The sequence below is a fragment of the Diorhabda sublineata genome, chromosome 5, assembly GCF_026230105.1.
Source record: "Diorhabda sublineata isolate icDioSubl1.1 chromosome 5, icDioSubl1.1, whole genome shotgun sequence".
Taxonomy (NCBI): Eukaryota; Metazoa; Arthropoda; class Insecta; order Coleoptera; family Chrysomelidae; genus Diorhabda; species Diorhabda sublineata.
In genome coordinates, this window is record NC_079478.1 from 14,981,767 (window position 1) to 14,994,268 (window position 12,502).

The 12,502-nt window shown below is 32.4% G+C and overlaps 1 protein-coding gene across 1 annotated transcript in view; it reads right to left on the reverse strand.

Annotated features, from left to right (window-relative positions):
* Nucleotides 1–1,119: 1,119 nt before the first annotated feature.
* The window catches only part of LOC130444268 (uncharacterized), a 33,146-nt gene continuing 21,763 nt past the window's right edge, over nt 1,120–12,502 (reverse strand). The window contains exons 2-4 of the mRNA XM_056779338.1: nt 7,602–7,832; nt 5,510–5,835; nt 1,120–5,448 (exon numbers count right to left, since the gene is read on the reverse strand). Of these exons, the coding sequence (XP_056635316.1) occupies nt 4,982–5,448; nt 5,510–5,835; nt 7,602–7,831 (1,023 nt within the window). The 5' untranslated portion in view covers nt 7,832 and the 3' untranslated portion in view covers nt 1,120–4,981. The remainder of the gene's footprint in view (nt 5,449–5,509; nt 5,836–7,601; nt 7,833–12,502) is intronic.

Genomic DNA, 12,502 nt, shown 5'->3' on the forward strand with positions numbered 1-12,502 from the left:
ACGAACTTTACTTCATTCATACAAAAAATACATCCGCCCCCTAATTGAATATAGAATATAAGACATTTACAGCACTTTACCCAACTATCTCCTTAAAAAACACCTGATCTGCGAGCAGTCTATTCTCAGGTACAAGTGTAGATTCAGCCCCAGTAACACCGTACATGTCTGTACAGACATAACCCCCCTCTCAAGCCGTCTAAATAATCTCCTAGCCAGTATGTGATTCGTACCAACAAATCAAACAACTCCGCTGTCAAATAAACCCTTCTAACCCCCTGGCTCCTCAATATGCGGCCCTTCGGCTCAATTCCCAAGAGAATACTCCCCAAACCTCCCCTCCGACTTCTAGCAATAGCATACGAAGATCTCCCTGAAATCTATCTCAACTTCTTTGACAACTCTTCCATAGAAAAAAGCCTGCCTCATCACTTCGTCGATGTTGCAGGTTTTCTCCAGTTTCTCTGTAGACTGGTGAACCGTTTCACTAGCCAAATGGCCGACGATAGGGAAAAATGGCGTTTTTATTTACTAGAGCTCTTTTCATTACCTTCTGGCCAATGGTCGTTCGCTTTTACACCTTTCCAGCCAGGACATCAAACACAACCCCACATAACCTTTACAACCCCAGAGGTGCAACTACTATATCAGGGCCAACTTCCTTCCTACTATAACAAATGTCCCTTATCCTACCAAAAAATTAGAGAATCTAATTCAATAATTTAATGGGTGTGAGTTGTTTTGCCAAAAATAAAGATGAAGTTCTCATAGCATTACAAAATATCAAACGCAAGTAACTGATTGAACAAAACGAATACTTAAAAAAACTGTTAATTCATAACGTTTTAAAACCAATCTACAAAAGTATACGATGTAGTCCTTTGAATCCATCATTTACATGTAACATATGTACATATGTATTTGTATGGTTAATAACTTATCGATTAATTTGGCTATTTATCATAGTTGTATTTGAATAAAAAATATGTTGTTAACGATCACAATCACGAATATTTAATATTTCATTTTCTCGGTTTCTAAACTGTTCACTCGTACCTAACCAATTTCTATAAAATGAACAAGTCCGTTTATATTTACCCTACAGTAAACAACACAAAATTGTATACAATTTATTTATAAAAATACCATGCTGTACAAGAAATAATCGAAGTAATATGTACAAAATATAATAAATATAATTGTATTAGAAACACTGCCAATTTAATATAGGTAATCTACTGAATACACCACAAGTCTAACAAACATAAAATGAAATAAGTCAGCCAAATTATCGACACAAAAAAACATTCTATTTCAGGTGACAGAGCTGGAGGCATCGGAATTATTAATGTGTGTTTGGTTGAACTTTTTATTGAAATAGTTTATATTTCACTCAAATAATAGAGATATAAGAACAAATAATCGTGTTTTTTCGTGGCAAAAAGATAGTTGATACTTATGTTGAAGTGGGTGGATTTTATGGTAACTATAAGTCATACCGACTCTAAGCATTTGTTTGTAGTTTCGACCCTTATAAATACATTGCCATTCCAAACTGAAGAGTGAATATCGTGTCCGATAATTAGTAGGTATGTTACAGTTATTAGCGATGATCACGAAAAAAAGATCACAATTAGTTGTGTGTGTACAGGACCTGTATATGTGGATGAAATTTTTGATATAATTGAAGACGGCATGTGGCCGTCGGACATGGTGGTCGGGGTAGACTGAAAAATGAAACTTTACAGGAAAATTTACAAACATAATCTTAGAAATGATGAAGTCAATCGTATCGACATGCAAACACAAGAAGATCGATGATTTAAGTTTATAATAGCATATCACGACCGTTTGACAAAATTTATTTTATTACGTACACTGAAAAGTAAGAGAGTCATCGAGGTGGCTGATATATTTCTGACATTTGGTGCTCCTTTCATCTTTTACACTCCGTTAACGGCAGAGAATTTGTAAATTTTGTCATAAATGTGCTAGTTACATTTTGTTCATAGGGTAAACTGGTCCATGGAAAGCCAAGACACAGCCAGAGCTAAGGATTTTTTAAAAGGGCTTACCAAGATGTAGAGAAAATGTTGGCTTCGTGGATCCTAAACAACGATACCACAAATTGGTCAAATGGTATTCGGTTTGTACAGGGCACTTCATTGCGGTGTTAAACAGTCACCATACCAAGCAATGTTTGATGTAGAACCACGAGTAGGGCTTATGACTTCGACTTCACCTAAATATGACGGATAATACAGATAATGCATGATCTGAGCCTGAGTATAACTGGAGCCCCACAAAAAAAAACGTAGAAAGTTCGTCCAAAACAAATCGCCAATTGTAGAAGAAACAAGTGAATATAGCATTGAAGGTGAATCATCTACGACCGCAGAGCCTTATATAATACCTCCACATGACAAAGACCTCGAAATTGTAACCAATGTGAATCGACAAATAATGGCATCCAGAGAAACTACACATTAAAACTTAAAAATACAGGCGAAGAGAATGCATTGACATCAGATGTAATACACGGTCCAGTAGAAATAGGTGATTATACAAATCCCTGATATTGACCGAACAAATCTACGTATTATAGTCGGAGTGGTTCTTCAAAAGGATGATCAGGGTTTTCACAAGATAGAAACGAAATATGGAACGCTTGACAAATTATATTGCAGGTATGAACCTACGTGTTGGTTCATTGTTTTATCAAGTTTAATTATATCCCTTTGTTCTAATTAGTTATATGTGCTTTTCAGGTTAGAATTTGACAAGTGCAAAGGAACATTTTTGTGTGAAAATGATGTACCTAATACAAATTTATCTCTGAGAACTGTTGCTAAGGAAGCAGCCTTAGAAACAGGCCTAGGATTTATATGCTGCGTATGCAAGAAAGGATGCATTTCAAAAAGGTGTCTCTGCAAGAAAAGTGCTTATCCTTCAATTCAAAGTGCCACGATAGTTTCTCTTTCAATAACAAATAGATCCTCATCCTTTTTCAAATTTAAGTTTGACTGATAAGATTTTATTGTGTGTTGATCAATGATCTTTAACAATGTTTCTTTTTGATATTTTATGGTTGTATTCTGTTGATTCATTTGATTATTTTATTTACATTTTATAATTAATATTGTCATCTTGGCAATTAATCAAGCCGATATTTCCTAAAATGTTCCATTAGTGTTTAATTATTATTTGGTTCTCAGTGTCATAGAGTCTTTGATCTTATCAATAAATATATTTAAAACTATATCTTGTTTTCATTCCCACATTAGTTTTTCTATTACTAGTTTTAACTACAGTTTAACTAACTAGTTTTATATGAAAATCAAATATATCAGTGGTAAATTCTAGTTTTAACTGGGTATTTCTACTTTTAACATAGGCATTAAGTAAAAACTAGTTTTAACTAGGGAAAACGAGTTCTAAATTCTAAAAATGCGTTTTAACTGTAACAGGTTCATTGAAAGCTTCAGCATTATTGTAGTTAGCTCATGATTGTGATTTTAGTGAAGGGTGATTTTAACCTTTTCTGGTTAAGAGATTACAATTAAATGCTAGATACATTGTAATCGTTACATACCGTGTTAAATAAATGCGCATTGTTTACTAAAGAAACAAATAAGTCAAATTGATAATTAATTTTAAATGAAATATTATTGGGGCAATCGATAAGATCATGAATGAGTTCTTTAGGAGGAAATTTGTTTCTCAAATGTTTAGCTGACGACTAAAAGCTCAAACTTGAAAAACCGAAAAAGTACATTCCTGGGTCAGCCGCATTGAAACAATTTGAAGTAGACAAATGTATGTGCCACCAAGCATCCGCATAAAAAAAATCAAATTGAAAGAGCTTTGGAAATCATCACATGCACGCTCGATACGTGCTAGATATGCTAGTAATTTTTTAATAGTTTTCCCCCATTTTCTGAAAGAAATTCGAATATATTCTCTGAATTTCAATTGTATCAGGTGTGTATTTTATTTCTAACTTCAAAACTGTATTTACATTTTTAAAAAACGAGAATATAATCGATGTCAGTAGATTGCGAAACAATTCTTTCAATGCAAATCCCTTGATTTTAAACATTTATTCGTAATTTGAACTGGTAAATAACCAAAAAAATTAATTTCTAGGCCAATAACATCTGACGCTTAACATCCAGATTGTTATACAAATCTTCCTGGCGGATATTTGAAATTTTCTTCCAAGTGGATACTTCACTATAAGGACATTTATCTGCTTTATCTGTCTTTTATACAACTTATTCAAGGAATTAAGAGATTACATTGTAATAATGAATTATGTTTCACATAAAATGTTACATTGCGAATGGCGTATTTTTTTCAAATATAATTCGTATGCACAGTGTACAGTTTCTCAATATTAATTGTTCTGTGTGGAAATATATTATTTTAGAATTTATCTATATGTCTTGCATTTCGTCGTTAAATTTTCCTCTTTTATAGTAATTGTGTTCTTAGAAACTTTAACTATTTATTTATTTTTTTTTTGTACACAAATATTGTATTCTATTTATCTGTTTATCTACAGAAAATTAAGCATTTTCCAGGCTTATAGATTTATTTCTTACAGTACGTAGCAAACGCTCCACGTCTCTGATGTAGACGCCACATCCTAATTATTTGAGATTTAATTAAGAGCAAAATGTTAGGTATATAACCTGATGCACATCTAGCGGGTAAGATACTCATTTTTTCATTTTTGCCTATTGTTGATTTTTAACATTTATTTTTTCCATTATCTCGTATTTTAAATATCGAATATTTTCAAGCTATAATTGACGTTAATTCATTTTTCGTTTGTTAGACTGTAGGTAACTAGATAGATAGTACAAAGAAAATTTATAAAACTAAATCATTTCGCGTAAAATATTCGGAAGTCCTCCATGAAACAGATTCATCATCTTTTGAATATCTGACCAATTTTGTACATCCCAAATAAACATTATCATGCTAAACTTTCACTTCGCAAATCAATCTCCTGCATACCATCAGTACTAACTATTCTCGTGGGGCTTATTGCTCTCTTAGTTCTTGGAGGTGGACGAGGAGGTACCACCAAAGCAGCAGTTTTGTTTGGACCTTTTATCCAACTTTTAACATGGCTACCAATGTGGTAGAAATGCAAATAAAGAAGGAATAAAATCGAAAATGCCACTAAAAAAGAAACAAATGAAATCAATAAAGCTGACAATGGATTATACGATTCTTCCGGAGTTGGTAAGCTTGTTGGCACAATGATAGTACTAGATGATTCTGGTTGAAGTGTTGTTGATATAGATGGTTGCTCAATTTCGGGCACCAATGATTGATCAGCTTTACCTTCGATTACGATATCCGCACATGCGCGAAATTCTTCTTGAGGACCGCAACCAACTGCACCAGTTCCATTAGGACAATTGCCCCAATTGTTACCTAAGAAATTAAATCGAATTAAGAAATTTATTTCAAAATGCACAAGATAAATGCACCTTACCTGCTATATATCTCCATTGTAGAATACAATGTTCACAAGTCTTCTTCGGTAATCTGTACTTCATTTCATAAACCTTATTACCCTCTTTAGGAAAGTACCTAACCCCATGGTGATCAACATTTTCTTGTGGCTTGACGATTTTCAATATATTTTTATTCAGACACTCTTGCGTAGGATTTATATAGTTAGGACAAATTGAAAATTCGAAATATCCCCAATGGTTTGCAGTTATTTCTACTCGAATCGTCATAATTGAGGCTGGGGCATATTTTCTTACAATTATTCCTTTGCCATAAGTACCACCATATTCGTGTGCTCGAGGAGTTCTGCAATTAGGGAATATTAATCAGTTTTTAGATGAATACAGAATACAAATAAGAAATCAACAGTCGAGACATGAAAGAAGAAATTATCGTTTTCATCATTATGAATTATTCTTCGGGCCCCTTCCCATATCAGTTGGCTCACATTGTATTGGGAAATTCGCATTAAGAGTTTGGAAATATGAAAAATGAATTGACTTTTCAATGTTTATTTGTTAATTAATATGTATAAATAACAGTTACAATTTTACAATAATCAATTTTTTTAGTTTATTCTTAAATAGGTGAGTGGGCATGGTATTAACTGAGCAAAAAATCGGATGTGAACGAGTTCCAAGCAACTTAAAGTTTTTGTTTAAGTTCGGGTATTGCTCTTGTGAGATATTTTCTAAGTAACTATTTAAATTCATACTACAACGATTCTATTGATGAAAAATCAGGACTTGTAGAAGCCTATTCTTAATATGGAATACCGACGTGATGTTTTTCATTCATGTTAGTGCGTTTTTAAACGTAAGACACCCTGATTCATACTGTTGATCTAAGAGTTTCGACCGCAAACTGATGTAGTGGGGCGAACTTTAAAGAAACGCCATTCACACGACATAGGTAGTGAATGTTACTAGTTTACGTGTGACTGGTAAACTCTGTAAGAAATCAAAGTGTCTCATGTAGAACATGTTCTCCTATAAGTGTTCAGATCAAAAAAGATCTAGTTTGAATTCGACTACTCATAGTAGGAGTTCATTGTGTTGTCCAAATATTTATTTATGTTCAATATTTCTTAAGAAAGGTTTCTCATTCCATGGCATACTGTCCCGATCCAGGTCCACGAGAAATTTCAGCTTTCTTTCCCTCTAACATTGATCCCCTCTTCTCTTATAACAATTTGTGCGGTAAATAATGCTTTTCTTCAAAATCAAGAACATAGGATATAGAAGGCATGTTGGGCTCCTCAACTTTCACATCGTCATCATTGTTTAGTTTCAATTCAAGAGTTTAGGTGGATTGAGAATAAGTAATCTATCTGAATTTGGATATTCAAATGTTCCTATTATTATTATCTTCTTCTTTTGAGTTCCAAATAGAGGTTTGCCTTTATGTATAATCTGCTAAATAGGTTTAATTTTGCTTTTTTGATCTTTGTAAATCAATCTCTCTTTAAAATGTAACCCGTTCTATAAATAGCTGTGTTTTGTACTTTGAACTGATATAGAAAATGTATCTGGTTTTTGTAGTTTTTGCTGATGGTTTCCAGTAACAATTTGACATTTCACATTCTGCTGATTTATGGTCTGTTTATGTGTATTTGCTCCACTACTGCCTTAGTTATATATTTGTACCTGATGTTATGAAGTTACATGTTTTCCACAATTCTCAGTGAATATAATTGTACACAGTTTTAGAATTTTTTTTTTTAAATTTAGTATAATATTTAGTAAGAACTGATGTTCACTGTGTGCTGCGATTACAGGTGTTTCTGTTTCTCCTTTGACTTTTCCATTTGCTAACTATTCATATGTTCTTTCTTTGTCGACTATAGTTATTATTATTATTATTTTACATCGTGAATCGAGTCCTTATAGGCAGATTATTGCCAAACCATTCATTCAGTAAAAACTATTGACCTTTTTCAATATTTCCACTATTCTCGTAATATTCTTGAACAATATAAAGAGGTGTAGAACCTATACCTTATCCTGGTCACCTATCTTGATAATCATAATTTGAAAATAAAGGTTTTATGCTGATAATAGTTATGTACTCACTTGGAATCCCATGGATCTCCACAAACGCCACACTTTCCTTCGTTTTTCACCCATTGTCTCGTAAATCCCCCACAAAATAATTCGTGGTCGTTGTAATTATGGGGTGTATCGAAACCGTACCTCCAAGCAGACGCTCGACTGGGTGGTTCAATTAGTCTACCATGGCCGTTTACGACAGAAAGGAAACAATAGACAACTAACGACGGAAGAACGAAGACTCCGATATTCATTCTGAAACAGTTTAAGATCATTAAAACTTGCCATTATGGTTGAAAAATAAAACGAGTTTTTATAATGAGCTCAGAAGATCTAATTGTGTAAAACAAAAATAGGAAAGTAACGATTAAAAAAGTGAATCGAAATTCAGAAAAGTATCCTATTTCACAAAACGAGTAAAGAATTGATTATAATAATTTTCAATTCGTATTAATAAACCAATGTCATGTTTTCTTTTCCAATTAACAGTTTAATATAACTTCAATGAATCATGACACGTGATAAATTGTTCAAACTGAGTAACGGTGATTATAAAAAGATTTATACATTCACTTTCTATGAATGACTGTGGGAGTAAGAAGGGCAACCATTTTATCTATCGCCATTTTACACTAGTTTTTTTGGATAATTTTTTTTATCACACTTCTGAAAAAGTATGACATCTGCTGTCAATTTCGTCAGTAAAAAATTTACTCTTCTATCAGATTGAAAATATTATTTGCTGTAAAGAATATGGAAGACTACCATTGCTTCCGGTGAGAAATTATGAAGAAAACGGAAAAAAATATCAGAGTTTTTTCATTATATATTTATCAATCACAAAATCTCTTTTGAATTTAGCATTGTAAAAAAGTAAATTCTTAAAAAGGTACAGTTAATTCAAAAGCGGAATATGATTTAGTTCAACAACCTAAAATAATATTAATAATTATGTTAGAAGAAATCGTGAATGGTTAAAAGAGAACCTTTGAATTCGAAATAATTATGAACATACAACCATCCTGAGGAAAGTGTGTAAAACAGGGAGGAAAGAGAATAAAGGATATATTTACTCAGAATTTAGATAAAGAAATTTCAATATTTACACAGACGGGTTGGTAACAAATATATTTTCGAAGAAATGAACATCCAGAAGTGGTACAGCAAAAATGTGCAAAAATTTACGCTTTCAGACTGATAAATGAAAGTGGTCAATCAAGCAGAAATACAACACCACAATATTTAAAACAATATCGTTAAAAACAAAAAAATCAAAAATGGTAACGACCTGTCGCAATTCAACTTCCTGTATTCGTGACACTAAAGTGAGCCACTGCTGGTAGGTACCTTGACCGTATGAAGGTGGTACAGCAGCAGATACGCTTGCCAAAAGTGTTATAAGGGGAGAAGATACAGAAAAGACAATTATAGTGCTACTAACAATGAATCAAATGTTGCAATTGACACAGAAATCATAGCCAAACATCGGGATATATAGTCAAACAGGAGTGACTCAGCCCAGAATTAATGAAGAGACAACCAAAAAGAGAATAATATTTAAGAAACTCTCAGTCCAGAAGATCATTGGAATCATCAGTGAACATTATATTGTTGGCAAACATGGGAAATGATAACATACCACAATTGCAAAGACTGGTACGTAGAAAAAGAAAAGATTAGGCATCTCCTTTATTTGTTGTTAGTACCAAACAGCCGCCGACTAACGCTTAAACGGGCCCTGGGTAAGATTGTAATCCCAGGTCAGTCATGGCACATATTTTGAGCTCGATAGTTTGGTTTTAAAGCATATATTATGTAGTTTGATTAGCTATATTCGAATTTCTAAACATGTGCATAGTAAAGACTCGATCGTATTTACAGACATCGACACTTGCGACGTGAATGCCTAAGCACGCAATTTCTCGTCGATTCTGTCAATCAACGATTCGTCATAACTTCTAAGAGAGAGCTATTGAAACTTCGAATCATGTTAATTGTGTGAAATGAAAAATATTACGATCAGAAAACTGAATTTTATGCAGAAACCATATCGCTGACACATAGAGATATGTTAGTTTAAAGCAATTAGGTAATGTACTTATAAGGATATAAAGATGAGAAAATGAGCCTTTTAAGTGTGTTGATTATATATCACTCTTAACAACTCTAAAAAGAAAATATTTTATTGATACACCACTTGCCCCTATACAACTAAAAACTGTTATATTAGGTTTGTAGTACACTCAAGTACGACTTTTCTTTCGCTGCTATTTAAAACAATGTCTCCAAACCAGTTTTTTGTTATGAATGAAATCCAAACAAACACAGAGAAAACTGTTGAAAATTGAAAGGGTGTCAATATTATGAACAAAAACTGTTTTAACCGGCATGTCAACACACAAGTTTGGAAGATTGAAAGAATAGTGGCGATTCCTTAATAAATGTACAAATTTGATCTTTCCCCTTGAGAAAAAAATCTAAATGAATTCTATGCCGTAAAATAATTCGCAAGACGCGTGATTATTTGCGTTGTTCGGCTCCAGTCGCGTTAACTGCGACCACTGCACATCAGAATATTTTATTTTATTGGTTAATCCGCAGCCTCCCTCACCGCCATGTTTAGAGCAACGTTTGAAGTTTTAACTGGTCCGTGTGCACATAAATACAGTGCAATTGTTGGTTGGGAATGTAACAATCCAAATCGAAATGGGAATTTTGATCAAATTAGCATGCAAGATTTGAGATCAATGAATTTTCTCTTTCTTCAAACAATAACAATTAAATGGACAAGATCTGGCGTTAGACGTTTAAAATAAATAAAAACTTCTCTTAGAAATTCATTGGGTGAAAATAGGTTAACTTCGCAATGTTGTCTATAAAGAAACAAATGGTCGGAGATATCCCAGGTATAAAGAGTATTATTTCGGCATAAAAACTTTTTTGGTTAGACCAAATACTCAGATACTACTACTTTACTACTCACCGCATTCTACTATGTAAATATATTGTTCAGTCATTTTAGGTAGATTTAGGCAAGAATTTCGGAAAATCAATATATCAAGCTATAAAGTCGTTTACACTTGTTCATTTGATATCTTAAAACTCTTCTCAAGACTCACATATAATTCGATGGGAGCAACTTTAAAAATCGAGGGTCAAACGTCAAAAAAATCGATCATTGCTCATTTTTTGCAAATAACTGGTTCCCTATGGGTTTTACGCTATTTGTATTTATTATCAATATTGTACAGCAATAAATTCTCTAGAACTTTTGTTTCAAAAATTTTTTCATACTGTGAATCGTTTCTGAGATAGAGGGCAGAGCGCGCGCGGCTAGAATCCCGTTTGAAATCAACTGGTAGTCCCGATCAAAATAATCTCTTATAAAGTTTATAAATTATTGCTAAATATATAATTAGAAATAATTTTCATTTTTTATTAACAATTACATTATATTTAAATATTTTTCTCAGTAATGAATGTATCTATGAATTCAAAAAAACTTATTTCTTTATATTTATTTCTGTCATTCAACAATCACTAAGGGACATACACTTTATTACATTTTAATTGTATTCTCGTTAGGGCATGATTTGAAACACCAGGAATAGGGTTGGACAATGCGTAACGGGTTCCTAGAACCTGTCACGACAATCTTACTACCTGCTCTAGATGAATTACTAAATATTATATAGTAAAACTACAAGAGTGGCTATTGCTCAAGATTTGGATGCAGGAAAGTGAGGTTGCAATGTTCTTTAGCTTGTGACCAGTGTAATGACAAGCTTGTCTTAATGCTGTACCATATGAAACTGGTCCAAAATCATGGAAGAATTAGAGACAAATATCATCGAAGACCATAATGAAGACGATAACGACCTTGGAATTTGAGAGCTGCGGGAAGACGACGACGATGAAGAAAAAGAAAATTGAAATTAAAACTCATTGTACTTATAATTATTTTTCATTTGTTTTTTTTTAATTTTAACAGTCACAAATGTATCGAACGACGATTTTTTAATAAACATTAATTACATTTTTATTTCTTTCCTATTATTTTTTATTTAATCGAGAATAATTACTATAAATAAGATTTTAATTATAATATGATTAAAACTTTTCTCTCTACGATTTTGAAACTAACGGGCAGGTAAGTGCTATTAAATGAATTTATACTTGATTGGAAATAAATAATTAAGCAAAAACTATTCAAATATAATGTAATTGTTGATAAAAAAAGAAAATTATTTATTATATATTTAGCAATAATTTATAAACTTTATAAGAGATTATTTTGATCGGGACTACCAGTTGATTTCAAACGGGATTATAACCGCGCGTGTTCTGCACTTGAAACAAAAGTTGTAGAGAATTTAATACTCTACAACAATATTGATAATAAATACGAATAGCGTAAAACCTATAGGAAACGAGTTATTTGCAAAAAATGAGCAAAAAAATCGATTTTTTTTTACTCGATTTTGAAAGTTGCTCACATCGAATTATATGTGAGTTTTGAGAGGAGTTTTAGGATGTCAAATGAACAAGTTTAAACGACTTTATAACTGGATATCTCGATTTTCCCAGGTGAACTACCTTAAATGACTGAACTAATAATTAAATAATGAACATCAATATCTTGTTTTAAAAGTGCGTTCGATGAATTAAAAATATGTGGACAAAACAATGATCAATGTGGTGGAAAGTCTCTATGAACGTACGGCAAAATATAAAACAAAATATTCCGAATATTAGAAGAAATGAAACCACCTACAGCTATATAAGGAGTGAATTATATAGTTTAGAACAGTAAAATAATAGTTATTAGATGAGCACTAATTTAAACTGAGTAAAAATCTATGAGTAATATGCAGAGCAAGAGAAAGATAGAAAAAAGGTTAGTCAAAGTTCCGTGAATTTCCGTA